General features: G+C 45.1%; 1 protein-coding gene across 3 annotated transcripts in view; it reads right to left on the bottom strand.

The window, feature by feature from the left end:
- The window catches only part of LOC308314170 (ATP-dependent clpX-like chaperone, mitochondrial), a 30,134-nt gene extending 14,168 nt beyond the window's left edge, over window positions 1-15,966 (bottom strand). For 2 of the 3 annotated variants that reach the window (XR_013963943.1, XM_080761624.1), the window contains exons 1-8: window positions 15,775-15,966; window positions 11,329-11,423; window positions 8,865-9,025; window positions 8,398-8,515; window positions 5,856-6,013; window positions 4,864-5,026; window positions 3,113-3,154; window positions 962-1,138 (exon numbers count right to left, since the gene is read on the bottom strand). Coding sequence is in view for 2 of the 3 variants with exons in the window: in XM_080761624.1 (XP_080617750.1) it covers window positions 962-1,138; window positions 3,113-3,154; window positions 4,864-5,026; window positions 5,856-6,013; window positions 8,398-8,515; window positions 8,865-9,025; window positions 11,329-11,386 (877 nt within the window). In the remaining variant the exon portion in view is untranslated. Of the gene's footprint in view, window positions 1-961; window positions 1,139-3,112; window positions 3,155-4,863; window positions 5,027-5,855; window positions 6,014-8,397; window positions 8,516-8,864; window positions 9,026-11,328; window positions 11,424-15,769 lie in introns of all 3 variants that reach the window. The other variant, XM_080761625.1, reaches the window with a different exon arrangement.
- Between the last annotated feature and the right edge of the window lie 638 nt (window positions 15,967-16,604).

The following is a 16,604-nucleotide window of genomic DNA, read 5'->3' as shown; positions in this document are numbered from 1 at the left end:
CAAAAAACTAAAAGAATAGTTGACTAGTCAACTAGTCAACTAGTCAACTAGTCAACTAGGCAACTAGTCAACTAGTAAACATGACATTGAGACGTAAGCGGTGAAGTGAATGCCATAACACAAGCTCGCTACAAGCAAAATAGCAGACCTACAAGCTCGTAGTGCGGCACAGAGTGCCGCACTACTAAGACAACATGGAAAAAAGAACAGATGTAAAAAAGTAACTAACACTATGTTGTTAGGTTGCAGTGTTTCCTGCAATTAATTTGATTAATAAATTAAGATTAATTTGAATTATTGCTCTTGTTTGCTATTGGAGACACTGGGCAGGCACTTTGGGAGGCACTGGCAAGACACTGGGGAGGCACTGGGGAGACACTGGGGAAGCACTGGGGAGACACTGGAGAGGCTCTGGGGAGGCACTGGGAGGCACATCGATTTAGCATATTAACGGCCCTGGCTACTATTTGGTAATATACGGGTATTCAAAGATTTAGCCACATTTTAACGACTTTTCAAAAATAGCAGACATACAAGCTCGTAGCTCTCCACTCGCTGGCGTGCTATGAGCTTGTAGATCTGCTATTTTTCAATAGCTAAATTATAACATAATGCTTAAAACACCAAAAGGGGTTCCCGCCCCAAAATGGGCTAAAATGCCCTTTTGTGACGGCGGTAGTTTTTTTTTTTTTAAATAACCTGACTAATTAGCATACCCATTTGGGGAACCGCACGTAGACTGGTGCGGTTCCCCGACCAACGGTCGATACCCGTATTAGTTTTCATTTAGTTTCCATTTAGTTTTCGTCAGTGAAAAAAAGGTAGTCGACGAACATCTTCCGTCTCGGTTTTAGTCGACAAAATCAACTCTGGCCCGGACCCCGACCCGAAGACGTCGGGTACGGGTCGGGTTCGGGACGAATTTGAGAACTCTAACACCTTTTATTTCAATAGAACTGACCTGAGCCCGTCGGACCCAGCAGCACAATGTTGCTCTTCTCCAGCTTGATGTCTGTGTGGGCGGAGTCGAGGACTTCCCCGCCCCTCCGCTCCTGAGCCGGCTGCTGATTGGCCTGCTGCTGCACGGACGCTCCCAGGGCGTTGCCGTGGGGACTGATGCCTGCGATCTGCAGCAACTCTACAAAAAATATATAAAAAAACATAAAACTATTAATTAGACAACCGTACAACATTATAAATGATAAAACTATGAATTAAACAACTCTACAACTGGGGCGACTGTGGCTCAGGAGGTATAGAGCAGGTCGTCCAATGATCCGTGGGTCGGCGGTTCGAATCCCGGCTCATCCTCCTGTCTACATGTCGAAGTGTCCTTGGGCAAGACACTGAACCCCAAATTGCCCCCGATGTGCTGGTTGGTGCCTTGCATGGCTTCCGCCGCAATCGGTGTATGAATGTGTGTGTGAATGGGTGAATGTAATGCACAATCTATGTAGAGCGCCTTGGATAAAGGCGCTATATAAATGCACCATTTACCATTTACAACAAAACAACACTCTACAACTCTACAACCTAAAACTGTTATCACAGGAATCACGCAAAATAGTTCTTGGAGTTCATAAACTCACGCTTATATTGGCTATTAGCGGAGATACGGGATTGATGCTCGTAAATATCAGACACAAAGGTGAGATGTTTTCTTAATTTTTTTATCCCACAATTTTGTAACCCAGTTTTCTTTTCACCCAGTGCCAATTATCTAATGTAATCCTGGGCGCTACACTTCCTCTGCCAACCTGGGGGGGCAGCGGACTGACCTCATGCCTCCTTCTATACATGAGGAGTCCAAGCTGCTTCTTTTCACCTGACAGAGGGGAATTTCCCCGGCCGGACATAGCGCGTGGAAGGGACACGTTATTCCGACCAGTTCCTTTCCCCTCCATCAGGAGCCCCGGCTGGCCAGGGGGAGGTAGTTTTAGAGACCAGTATTACTGCATGTTTTTGTGAGGGTACCTACCCTAGGGGACACGGGGAGAACATGCAAACTCCACACAGAAAGGCCCTTTCGCCAACCCCCGCCTCGGGTATGGGCACTGATGACGCGGAGGAGGGAACACGCCGCCGGTGCCCACAGCGTCCCCAGCGGGAATCGAACCCAGGACCTTCTAGCTGTGAGGCGACAGCACTACCAACTGTGCCACCGTGAGACTTTGGAATAGACTATACTGTATGTCTAACCAAAATTATTTTTAACTGGTTACCCCTGGGCCAATGTAAGTAAAGTCTTTATTTATTCATGAATAATTCATCATTTATTTATTTAAACAGACTATGCTGTAATATTCATGAAACACAGAACTGTATGTTCCTTGGGTATAGGGAGAGTCGGGCTGTTGATTTATGGTACAAACCAAAACTAAGAACATATCGTTCTATTAAAAATAATTATGGCCCTGAACATTATGTTACACAAAATGAATCCAAAAGGTCAGAGATCTTTTTGTGCACAGCTGTATTCTGGGACCTTACCATTAGCTTTAGAAACGGGTAGATTCATTGGTACTCCCGAGGAGGACAGAGTGTGTCTAGTGTGTGATTTGAAATGAATTGAAAATGATATTATATGAAGAATTAACCCATTTTGACCTGAGATCAGATTCTAAAGATGTCTTCTACATCCTGACAGTTGTCTGAAAAAGCTATGTTTCTATGTCAGTCGTTCTTCGATTTTTCAAAAATAGCAGATCTACAAGCTCATAGCGCGCCACCGAGTGGCGCGCTATGAGCTTGTATATCTGCTATTTTTCAATAGCTAAAGCATAACATAATGCTAACACCAAAAGGGGTTCCCGACAACCATCTGTGTCAACTTTTTCTGGTTAGAGGACTACGAAAAACGGTAATTTTGCTTTAGCAGACTTTTTTTATGCAAAGCATGCAAAGGCAGAATGTTTGTGTAAAAAAAGAAAAGAAAAACTGTTTATTGTACACGCAATATTGAAGCAATGATTTGTATGGTGTGTCCTATAAGTCCATGTGGGCTGGGCGCCTTGGGTGCATGACAGAAAAATAAAGAATCTATCCATCTATCTATCTATCTATCAGACGAGCCATTAACCCATTCAGACCTGAGGCTAAACCAGTGACTTACTTGTGAATCTGTATTCATCTTCCCGTCTTCTCATCTCTAGTTCTATAAAAAAAAAGAGGAACATCAACATTTAACAGCTCGAAAGAAGACAAAAAACTAATCTATTTAACATCTCTAAAGAAGACAATGAACAATCTATTTAACTCTTTTCACAGTTGGATGACAATCTGTTGGATAATCGTTTGACCATGATGACTTCATGGTCATCGAGTAGCCTAAATTAAAATTACAAATCATTAAGACTGAGGTTAGAAGACCCAAGATTATTTAGACTACTAGGGGGCTCCCATACTGTGTGTAATAGGCTAAATATGTCAGTTTATCACATTCAATAGATCCTGTGAACTTTTGTGGCCAGATATAATTTCTTGGGGTCTAGTAGTAAATAATTAAAAAAAAATCACCATATTGTTTTGTAAAATAAATACATATTTGGGACCATGTTCGAATGCCCCCGCCCCCTGTCAAAAATAGCTAAAATTGCTAAAACGAAAGAAAGCAGCAAATGAAACAAAATTCACAGTCACCTTTTACTTTCTCTACAACAACCTGAAACAAAAAAAAACTAAAGTTGTCCTTTAACAATCGCTCTATGAGTCACAGTCGCACGCAAGCACGCACGCACACATTGCGCTTGACTTTTTTTTACATTGCGTTTACATTTTGACTAAAATGTCCGCCACAAGCCAGCCATCGCCATTTACAATTTGGCATTCAGCAGAAGCTCTTAATCCGAAGGAATTCATAGCAAGAACAAGACATTGACAATGCGTCAGATTCATCATTATGAATCATACGTTAAGCTAAGAACCTAACAGTGGAATCTATATAATGAAACTATGCACTATAGAGTGCTATGTCTACATAAAATGCTTCCAGGTTACATAAGTTGAGCCTTTTGCGTAGGTCGTCGAGGCTAGGGCAAGTGCTACGGGCAAAGATGGAGTCTGAAGTGGAGTGGGGGGGGCGAAGGGTTCTCGAGTTACGTGGATTACAGACGTAAAAATCACACCCGTGTGAACTGAGTGATGCAACTCCACCCCCCCCCCCCCCCCATCTCTCTCACTCTCTCTCATTAGCAGGCAACAGTGCAGCACAATCTCTCTCTCTCTGTTTCTGGCACAACAGCGCCCCTACTGGTACTAATAGGTACTTAAAGTCACATAGGAAGTTACATAGGTTAACACGGACATTGCTGTTCCTTGGGAGTGGTTGCACCACTCAAAAAAAAACACAGGATTTTGGCGTTGGAACGGGTACAGGCTTTAGTTTCCGACATACCATTGATCCGAAACCTCAATCCCTAACCCTAACCATAACCGCAAGCACGGGAGCAGCGCATGTCGGACCGTCGCATTTTCGCATCGCACCAAGCGTGCGCACACCGTTGGAGCAAATTTGTTTAGGAATCCGTGTCGTATACGTCCGTATCTCCACTAGATAAAGAGCGCTGGGATGCGCCCCAAAAACAGCTGATCTACAAGCTGTTTTCGGGGCGTGAGCGCGGCAGGTTTTAACCCATTCTGAACAGGAACCCATTTTGGTGTTAGCATCATGTTATGCTTTAGCTATTGAAAAATAGCAGATCTACAAGCTCGTAGCGCTGCTATTTTTTGAAAAAACGACTGACATTTTTTAGAATCTGATCTCAGGTCAGAATGGGTTAATCAGACCAGTGTGTGTCCGGTGGAAACCTCGTATTATGAATCTGATCTCAGGTCAGAATGGGTTTTTAAGATGGGACAACTGACCGCGGGGCGTGAGCGCGGCAGGTTTCTCCACCTCCGCGGCCGTCCTGGGGCTTCCAGGAGGGATGTTGTTGTAGATCCTCTTGTAGTGGTTGTACACGGCCACGGCCAGCACCTTCTTGGCGTACGACTGACCCACCACGTACTTGTCCAGGTACGCATAGATCTGGAAGAGACAAAAAACCCGTAAACTGACCGACAAGCATGGATCTGGAATAGACACATAGCTTACCGACAGCATAGTTCTGGAATAAACACGTGTAACTAATGTAATCTTGGGCTCTACCCTAGGGGACACGGGGAGAACATGTGAGGGTACCTACCTACCGTAGGGGACACGTGGGGGAACATGTGAGGGTACCTACCTACCGTAGGGGACACGGGGAGAACATGTGAGGGTACCTACCCTAGGGGACACGGGGAGAACATGTGAGGGTACCTACCTACCGTAGGGGACACGGGGAGAACATGTGAGGGTACCCTCCGTAGGGGACACGGGGAGAACATGTGAGGGTACCCTCCATAGGGGACACGGGGAGAACATGTGAGGGTACCTACCTACCCTAGGGGACACGGGGAGAACATGTGAGGGTACCTACCCTAGGGGACACGGGGAGAACATGTGAGGGTACCTACCCTAGGGGACACGGGGAGAACATGTGAGGGTACCTACCCTAGGGGACACGGGGAGAACATGTGAGGGTATACCTACCCTAGGGGACACGGGGAGAACATGTGAGGGTATACCTACCCTAGGGGACACGGGGAGAACATGTGAGGGTACCTATCTACCGTAGGGGACACGGGGAGAACATGTGAGGGTACCTACCCTAGGGGACACGGGGAGAACATGTGAGGGTACCTACCCTTCTTGGGGGGTGGGGTGGGCAAGTTTTTACCTTCTAGGGGGGAGGTTACCTTCTTGAGGGGAGGGGGCGGCCGAGTTCTTATCTTCTTGGGGAGGGTTACATTCTTGGGTGGAGGGGGGTTCTTACCTTCTTGGGGGGAGGGGGAGGCTTGTGAGCGAAGGCCATTTTGACGGCCTCGGCGGCAGCAGCGTCGGCCTCTTTGTTCAGGGTCTTCTTACTGTCCGTCTCAGACAGAACCACGAAGAAATGGTGGCATTTCTCGCATTTCACAAACCGCGTCGATGCTGGAAGAAGAAGAAGAAGAGGCATAGGATTAGCCCTTCGCTAAGTCCCTCCTCAACCCGTCCTTGTCCAATAGGCACGTTAGCAGTGGTTACCAAGTCCCTCCCAAACGCGTCCTTGTCCAATAGGCACGTTAGCAGTGGTTACAAAGTCCCTCCTCAACCCGTCCTTGTCCAATAGGCATGTTAGCAGTGGTTACCAAGTCCCTCCCTAACGCGTCCTTGTCCAATAGGCACGTTAGCAGTGGTTACCAAGTCCCTCCCCAACCCATCCTTGTCCAATAGGCACGTTAGCAGCGAGTAGACGTGGCCAAGCTTTCCTTCTCAGCCATTGAGATGAGATGCGTGTTAAATGACGGGATTTCTCCATTTAACCCATTTAGACCTAAGTTAAAAACATTCACTTTGAAAGAATATATATTCAAAGGTTTGCGCCACATTTTTACGATTTTTCAAAACCGTAACGACCTACAAGCTCGTAGCGCGCCACTCGGTGGCACGCTACGAGCTTGTAGATCTGCTATTTTTCAATAGCTAAATTATAACATGTTTAAAACACCAAAAGGGGTTTCCCGCCCAAAATGGGATAAATAATCAATCATTTCAGTAGTAAGACCTTCAAAATGTCTTCTAAATCTAGTCAACCAGGCCTGCAGTAGGCGATATGCACTGGACAAAATGTGCATGACATTATTTCAATAAAATAGAAATACGAAGAAATGTTTAGAGGGAGAAAAAAAGTATCTAACTCAATTCATTTTAACGACCGTTCATGAAATGCATGGTAAGACTACAGCGATTAGTATTATTGCCATCACCTGTAGTTGGGTGATCCGTGTAACTTTCCCGACGTTAAGCTGTGTATGTGTTCAACAACACAACCATGCAAAATAACACTGGCAGCTATGAGGGGACAAAAGCTTGCCATCCTTAGCAACGGATGCTAAATTATTTGGTTTGGCGTTGGACAGTCGCTGTTTTACAATCGGTATACCGTGGCCGGCGGTTAACAGACATTATAATTAAACAAAAAGCATAAAAAAGGATTTGCACCCATTTTACCCCCAGGTGAAAATCATGTTGTCATGAGGTGACTTAAGCCCGACACACACCGGCTGCGTCCCCCGCGCGGCGCCGCGCGGCGCGCACAGCCGCCTCCATTATTTTCAATGAACCTAACGCACACCGGCTCCGTCCGCCGCGCGGAGCCGCGCCGCGCCGCCCGGCCGATAGAATACAGTTCTATTTTCCAGGCGGCGCCGCGCAGCAACGCGACGCGCCGCACACGGTCGCAGACGGTGTGTGGTGGGCTTCAAACCCCCTTTTACACGAGAAACGGTGTCCATAGAAAACGGCAAAATAAAGTGTAATTTGCCGGGGTCCCTTCAGGCGTTTTCGGGAGGGTGAAAACACAACAAAGTGAAAACACCTTCCAGAGTGGAAATCTTTGAAAACGCCATGCATCTCCTCCCATTCTCCATGTAAAACAGGCTAAACGGTGAATCCACAAAACGTGTGACCACAACGCTTATGTGATATAGGAAGTAGAACGGTAGGTTCTGCATGAAAAAACCGTGAGGCTCGAAAACCCAGAAAAGGTGTCATTATACACTTGATGTCCTCAAAGTCATGCATCCAACACGCTTTGATCTGAGCAGATTTGCCCTTCCGTTCCAGAGATAATGGCCGAAACATCTTGAAAACGGCCACTTTTTTCCGATTTTCCATTAAGTTCTGGCCTTTGTCTATAAACCATTCTGAACGGGAACCCATTTTGGTGTTAGCATCATGTTATGCTTTAGCTATTGAAAAATAGCAGATCTACAAGCTCATAGCGCGCCACCGAGTGGCGCGCTACGAGCTTGTAGGTCTGCTATTTTTGAAAAATTGAAGAACGACTGACATTTTTAGAATCTGATCTCAGGTCAGAATGCGTTAATCGGACCAGTGTGTGTCCAGTGGAAACCTCGTATGAATCTGATCTCAGGTCAGAATGGGTTCATAATACGGGCTAGGGAGGTCGGACAGCGATAAACTATATACAGTATGTGAGATCCTGAAGTTCACTTTGAGCCGCATCCAACACATCCACTTCCGTCTGCCGTACCGTTAGGGCGCCAGGGGCAGATGAAATGTATATTAATGTATATTAAATGTATATTATTTGGTATATTATTTATTTTTCACAGAACCAGAGGCTAATTAGCATACATTTTTGGGCAGGGTTCGGGCAGAATTTGAGAACTCTACTGGTGACGAAGGTCTCGACATGCGTGTTGGTGACTTACATGCGAAGGTCTCGACATGCGTGTTGGTGACCTACATACGAAGGTCTCCACATTTGGGGTAACTTACATACGAAGGTCTCCACATTTGGGGTAACTTACATACGAAGGTCTCCACATGCGTGCAGGGATCTCCACATTTGGGGCAGCGCAGATGGTTTCCTCCCTTCCCTGACCCTCCTGAAGAACCAGACGTTCTCTTTCCCTCGCCGAGGCTTTTCTGAGGACCACAAAACCACAAACGACTCAATGCACAACACTCAGTTAAGGACCATTAGTCACGGTTACAAATGGAAGTTGACGATGAACCCATTTAGGCCTGACGTAAAAAAATAAAAAATAAAACATTCGCGCTGAAAGATATTCAAAGATTTGTGCTGCATTTTTACAATTTCAAAAGAATAAGCAGACCTACAAGCTCGTAGCGCACCACTCGGTGGCGCGCTATGACCTTGTAGATCTGCTATTTTTCAATAGTACTATAGTTTTTACCACACTGGAGTAGCATTACTCAATCAAAGTACTAGTTTGTACCACACTGGAGTAGCATTAGGCCATCAAAGCACTACCTTTCCACCGTCGCCATCCTTCGCTGAGCCGTCTTTAGAGGCAAAGCCGACGGTGGGCGTCTGGGAGAAGGACCGGACCCTCACCCTGGGGGGTCCCTGGGGTCCCTGCTGGACCTGGACCTGTCTGCTGAGAGAGTACTGGAGCCTGGAGCATGACAAACCTGGAAGAAAACACATTATTATTGTCATCATCATCATCATCACACTGTCATGGTTGCTTATCAGCATATAAAACACATTATTCAGGCACATTTCAGCCACCTCTACATGCTGAAAGCGTGCTAAAGTAGGGCACTAAATACACACAAGTTAAGATACGGAGATATGAGGTTTCTGCCAGACAGTACGGTATATGCAATGTGGGACTCTGGAGTGAGTGTGGAAATATAGTGGCCCTCTGGAGTAAGTGTGGAAATATAGTGGCCCTCTGGAGTGAGTGTGGAACTATAGTGGCCCTCTGGAGTGAGTGCGGAACTATAGTGGCCCTCTGGAGTAAGTGTGGAAATATAGTGGCCCTCTGGAGTGAGTGTGGAACTATAGTGGCCCTCTGGAGCGAGTGTGGAACTATAGTGGCCCTTTGGAGTGAGTGCAGAAATATAGTGGCACTCTGGAGTGAGTGTGGAACTATAGTGGCCCTCTGGAGTGGGTGTGGAACTATAGTGGCCCTCTGGAGTGAGCGTGGAACTATAGTGGCCCTCTGGAGTGAGCGTGGAACTATAGTGGCCCTCTGGAGTGAGTGTGGAAATATAGTGGCCCTCTGGAGTAAGTGTGGAAATATAGTGGCTCTCTGGAGTAAGTGTGGAAATATAGTGGCCCTCTGGAGTGAGTGTGGAAATATAGTGGCCCTCTGGAGTGAGTGTGAAAATAATAAATATAGTGGCCCTCTGGAGTGAGTGCGGAAATATAGTGACCCTCTGGAGTGAGTGTGGCACTATAGTGGCCCTCTGGAGTGAGTGTGGAAGTATAGTGGCCCTCTGGAGTGAGTGTGGAAATATAGTGGCCCTCTGGAGTAAGTGTGGAAATATAGTGGCTCTCTGGAGTGAGTGTGGAACTATAGTGGCCCTCTGGAGTGAGTGTGGAAGTATAGTGGCCCTCTGGAGTGAGTGTGGAAGTATAGTGGCCCTCTGGAGTGAGTGTGGAACTATAGTGGCCCTCTGGAGTGAGTGTGGAAATATAGTGGCCCTCTGGAGTAAGTGTGCAAATATAGTGGCTCTCTGGAGTGAGTGTGGAACTATAGTGGCCCTCTGGAGTGAGTGTGGAAGTATAGTGGCCCTTTGGAGTGAGTGCAGAAATATAGTGGCACTCTGGATTGAGTGTGGAACTATAGTGGCCCTCTGGAGTGGGTGTGGAACTATAGTGGCCCTCTGGAGTGAGCGTGGAACTATAGTGGCCCTCTGGAGTGAGTGTGGAACTATAGTGGCCCTCTGGAGTGAGTGTGGAATAGTAGTGGCCCTATGGAGTGAGTGTGAAAATAATAAATATAGTGGCCCTCTGGAGTAAGTGTGGAAATAGTGACCCTCTGGAGTGAGTGTGGAACTATAGTGGCCCTCTGGAGTGAGTGTGGAAATATAGTGGCCCTCTGGAGTGAGTGTGAAAATAATAAATATAGTGGCCCTCTGGAGTGAGTGCGGAAATATAGTGACCCTCTGGAGTGAGTGTGGCACTATAGTGGCCCTCTGGAGTGAGTGTGGAAGTATAGTGGCCCTCTGGAGTGAGTGTGGAAATATAGTGGCCCTCTGGAGTAAGTGTGGAAATATAGTGGCTCTCTGGAGTGAGTGTGGAACTATAGTGGCCCTCTGGAGTGAGTGTGGAAGTATAGTGGCCCTCTGGAGTGAGTGTGGAAGTATAGTGGCCCTCTGGAGTGAGTGTGGAACTATAGTGGCCCTCTGGAGTGAGTGTGGAAATATAGTGGCCCTCTGGAGTAAGTGTGGAAATATAGTGGCTCTCTGGAGTGAGTGTGGAACTATAGTGGCCCTCTGGAGTGAGTGTGGAAGTATAGTGGCCCTTTGGAGTGAGTGTGGAAGTATAGTGGCCCTCTGGAGTGAGTGTGGAACTATAGTGGCCCTCTGGAGTGAGTGTGGAAATATAGTGGCCCTCTGGAGTAAGTGTGCAAATATAGTGGCCCTCTGGAGTGAGTGTGGAAGTATAGTGGCCCTTTGGAGTGAGTGCAGAAATATAGTGGCACTCTGGATTGAGTGTGGAACTATAGTGGCCCTCTGGAGTGGGTGTGGAACTATAGTGGCCCTCTGGAGTGAGCGTGGAACTATAGTGGCCCTCTGGAGTGAGTGTGGAACTATAGTGGCCCTCTGGAGTGAGTGTGGAATAGTAGTGGCCCACTGGAGTGAGTGTGGAACTATAGTGGCACTCAGGAGTGAGTGTGGAAATATAGTGGCCCTCTGGAGTGAGTGTGGAAATATAGTGGCCCTCTGGAGTGGGTGTGGAAATATTTTGCAAATAAATGTACCTCTGTGAGCAGCGTTCAAGAAGACCCTCACAGAGGTGAGAGTGCAGGAACACGTCATCACGCTGCAGCCTGCCGGAGAGAGGCTCCTCGATGACCTGCAGAACAATCACAGGACCAGAAACATTGAGAATGAACCAGAAACACACGCGAGATGTCCTCCTGGAGAACACACACACACACAGGACCAGAAACACACACGAGACGTGCTCCTGGAGAACACAGGATGGAAACACATGAGCCTCACATGCTGTTCTACAGAAGCAGAACATGTTCTGCCAGGACAACGCAGACCTTTGGAACACATCTGTGTCACCTTTCGCTTTTAACCACTTTTAACCCATTTAGGCCTGACCTCGAAATTGAAAAAGAAATCCTTCTAAATCATATATGTCAAACTCAAGGCCCGGGGGCCAAATCAGGCCCGTGAATGAATTACCTTTGGCCCGTGGGATGATATTTAATTGGTATTAGAACTGGCCCTCTGGTATATTGCACGGACCACCATAATACTACAAGTCCCACAATGCACTGCAAGTGTATTGTCACGTATCGAGGGCCCCGCAAACGCAAGCATGCGTCTTCTCTTCACTATTGATCAGCAGTGAAAGTATATCACTTGTGGTCAACTTTTAGCTATACCCCTCTACACAAAAATGGCCTGTGTGTTGAAACACAGTCCGGCCCTCGACTTGTACCAATTTCTTTATTTTGGCCCACTGTGTATTTGAGTTTGACATCCCTGTTCTAAATCCTCTAGTTTTCTGAAATGAATATTTTCACGGTTTTTCAAAAATAGCAGATCTACAAGCTAATCGGTGGCGCGCTATGAGCTTGTAGATCTGCTATTGTTCAATAGCTAAATTATAACATAACGTTTAAAACACCAAAAGGGGTTCCCGCCCCAAAATGGATTAACCATTGTTTTATACTTTAAGCTATTCAAGGTTCAAGGAGTTTTATTGTCATGAATGAAATTTGATGGTCAGACATAAAATAAGTAAAATACAGTAAGTCTAAAAACACTAAATATAAAAAAAAAAACCTATAGTATTTGCAGTACGTTGTTCGGACTAGTCATTGGTCTGACAAACGACAACCCACCTCAAACCCTAACCTAACCATAACCGCAAGCACCGACATGCCGACATGCGGTCGCATGTCGGACTAATGCTCCCGTTGCTCCGTCGGAATTACGTGCGGTCCGGTCCCCCAACCCACTGATATTGCACGTGCCCATGAAAAGCATATTAAAAGAAACAAGTTTGTTTGTCACGGCTCAAGTTCATAATGCAGAGTCCATGTGTAATCAACAGATCACTGGGTACAAATTAAGGTCACAGTTCAGGGTCTAGAGTTCATGATTCTCACAGCTACCGGGAAGAAGCTATTTTTCATCCTGGTGGTGCTGGCCTTAATACTGCATGAGCAGCCTCCTGCCGAACAGACCGTGTGCAGGGTGGGTGGGTGGCATCCTTCATGATGATGGCAGCCTCATTCCTTCCTGCATTGGAAAATAGCAGATCTACAAGCTCATGGTGCGGCACCGAGTGCCGTGTGGTATGAGCTTGTAGATCTGCTATTTCTTTTTATTATATTTAATCATGAAATCCTGTGCAAATCTTTGAATGTATATTCTTTCACAGCAAACGTTTTTAACTCATAAATGTGTTTCTGTTGGGTCACTCCCTGGTGGTACAAAACATTTTCAGATGGGGGTCGGCGGCCAAATACATGGCAGTGTTGGGGTCCTTGACATGAAAAGGTTTGCAAACACACTGACTGATATAGGAACTTTTTTTTAAACTGTCATGATTGAGAAGACATTAAGAATCTGGTCCCCAGATCTCAGTGGGTTAAACATGCATGAAAACCATGACATTGTACAAGCCGTCTGCCTGTGGCTGGCTATTTTAGATCAGTGGTTCTCAACCAGTAGTCCTCGAGGGGGTTCCATGTGGTCAGAGTTCAGAAACCAAATGGACCCTTAATGGATCTTTAACTCTTAACTCTTGAGTTTAATATGAAACCAAATTAATCCCATTGTGTCAGATACAGTATATGTGTTATGTTATCAGTAGGCCTGTCACAATCATTAACCAAAATGGACAGGGTTTGTAACTCTGAGTGTGCGCACATGGAACCAAATCATGGCAAGAATATATTATATAGCATATTTATGAAAATAAATACAAGTTAATATCGTAACAAATCGTCGAAGCGGTGCAAACTGGTCACTTACAACCCAGCAGTGTTCTTTTTGGCAGCAAATTTAGATTTTAGCTTTAGTCATAGTCTTTTGAATAGTTTACATTTAGTTTTAGTCACATTTTAGTCACCTTAGTGTTAGTCTAGTTTTAGTCGAAGAATTTAGTCGAAATTGCTGACAATAGCAGATCTACAAGCTCACAACACACATCGCAGTGCGTTGTGAGCTTGTAGATCGGCGATTTCCAGCATGAAACCAAGTGTAAAATGACTTGTGTCTTATGAAATTGCCAAAATATCAGTCTTAGTTTTAGTCATCGTAGCTGATAGTTTTCATTTCGTTTCCGTTTAGTTTTCGCCAGTGAAAAAAAAGGTAGTCGACGAACATTAGTCGACGGAAACAACACTGCAAGCCAGCTCTCTCCCAGGGGAAGAGGAGAGGTCAATGACCGCCGTGTGTGTGTGTGTGTGTGTGTGTGTGTGTGTGTGTGTGTGTGTGTGTGTGTGTGTGTGTGTGTGTGTGCGTGTGTGTGTGTGTGTGTGTACAGCTCCTTCTTAAAAAAGAATAATATTATTGTGACCTCCAACATTTTATTGTGCAAAAGTTCATCTTCAAAAAGTGAAACTTTCATGATATTCTCAATGCATTGCACATGAAATATTTAAAACCTTTTTTGTATTATTATCTTATGGCATGCAACTCATGAACATCAAATAATCCTCTCTCAAAAGAAGATGGTTTTTTAATCCATAAATGTCAACCATCTGAAAAATACATTTAATGCATGTACAGTCAAATGTAGTCAATACTTGGTCTGGGCTATACTTTTGAACAAAACAACGGGTCATGGCATGGAGGTGATCTGCCTGTGGCAATGTTATGGCATTATGGAAGCCCAGGTTTGCTTTGATAACAGCCGTAAATTAATTTGTATTGTTCGGTCACACCTTCCTCTTGCCAATAGAACATAGATTCTCTGTGGGTTTCAGGTCATGGGCCTGTTAGCTGGTCAGTTAAGCACAGCAATACCATCAGTACACCAGGTGCTAGTAGTTTTGCACTGTGGGCAGGTGTTAAATCCAGCTTGGAAAGGAAAATATCCATAAACCCTGTCAACGTACAGCACAAAGACCCCTTTTCCACCAATGGGAACCGGTTCAGTTATTTTAGTTTTTTAGTCCATGAGCTCCAACATTTGTGGAAGAACTATACCCTATAGTAAATTGTTTATAGGATCAATACAAGTAAATGAATACATGATAACCCTTCCACAGTAGTAGCTTTTTCATATTTTCGATTAATTAGCATATTATTTTCCTACATAATGCCTCATTTGCATATTTAAAAATGTTAATTTTGTAATACAATAAATCATTGTCTTCGTGTAAGTACTCAATTGGGGAAGTGTCATGGTGATAACAATCTAATATAGGTATGGTTTTGCTACACTCAATTCATAATTAACGTTCCAATTTTGGATCTCTGGCTCATGGACTAAGAACCAAAAAGAACTGAACCGGTTCCTATTGGGAACCAACCGGTGGAAAAGGGGCCAAAGTGCTCTATAATATCCTGATAGATGGCTGTGTTGACTCTGGACTTGATGGACCAACACCAGCAGATGGCAGGCCTGCCCCCCCAGAAATATTGTTTTTTTATAATAAATAAATGCATGTGTTGGAGGCGTCACGTGCGTGCATGCAGGCCCACCCACCCACTCCTGGCCACTATAGGCTCACCCAAAACGTCAGGTCAGGTCTGGCTTTGCCACTGATGATGACATTGACATGACACCCCAAATCATCACACTGACTGACCATGAAAACGTCACTCTGGAGTGAACATTATAGACAGACAAATATTACATGTTTAACCTTACTAGCCAGCAGGTTCCCACTCTTCCTCAGTGCCCACCGTCTGTCACCATGTGGGTGTATCCACTGTACACCCCGCACGCACGCGCGCGCATATACACACACAGACACACGACACACACACTGCACGTACATTGCACAACATTCTAACTGACACTGTAACACAATATGCTGCTGGCATGGGCAACAACAAGCAACAATGACAACTTGTCTTGTTGTCAACATTTGCTTTCTATGAGCCATAATATATCACATGTCACACCTAAACAAACAAACAACAAACTATATAGCAGTTAGCAGAACTTAGCACTACTAGGCTAAGCTCCATAGGCCTACTATGGCTGTCATCATGTTAAGTTACCTTACCTCAGTGATGTAAACAAACACGGTGTTGTCAACACTGAGGAATCATTGACATGTCTTCATGGCAGTCCGTTTCACACAGAGAGATGTGTTTGTGTCGCTGGCAGGCAGTCTGCAGCGCTGTGGAATGATAATAATAATAATAACACTAACACTATAGTGTGTGAGTGTGTGTCAGACAGAGCAGAGGAGGTCGATGCTAAATGCTAATGCTGCTAGCCTCTAGGCTAGGCTCGCTTCAGTGTTGTTAGTTGCCAGGTACTGACTTGTTTGCGAGAGAAGCAAGCGAAGACCATTATTTATTCAGCATTTGAGCCACGGAGGACCACCATTTGATGTGATTCAGCGCCTCTCAGATCCAAAACTAAAGATTTTTGATGTTTTGAAATAATAATAATTAAAAACAAAATGTAAGCAGACCCACACATTTCAATATGTTTAAACAAAATGTAGGAAGAAAGGACAAATAACAAGCTTCTACACCAGGGTTCCCCAATGCCAATACATTTTCCTCAAGGGCCATATTTTACCTGGTTGGCCGAGTAAATATGTTATTTTTTATTGTTTTTATTAATTAATTAATTAAGCTTAGAATAGATGTAGAACAGTGGTTCTCAACTAGTAGTCCAGCGCCCACCAGTGGTCCTTGCGGAGGTTCCATGGTCCCCAGCTAATTGAGTTGGTAACCAAATCGACCCTTAATAGATATTTAACTCTTGAGTGTAAAGTTAATTCATTTTCAGGGCAAGAGCCCATTTTGAAAAGATATGGCAGGGCTCTAGCAGTGATTCTCATCATTTTAATTTGAAGGATGCCCAGTTTGACATGTATAG

This window comes from Protomyctophum bolini (genome assembly GCF_963924005.1).
Source record: "Protomyctophum bolini genome assembly, chromosome: 4".
NCBI lineage: Eukaryota > Metazoa > Chordata > Actinopteri > Myctophiformes > Myctophidae > Protomyctophum > Protomyctophum bolini.
The sequence above is the reverse complement of the archived record's forward strand: the minus strand, read 5'-3'. Positions and strand labels throughout refer to the sequence as shown.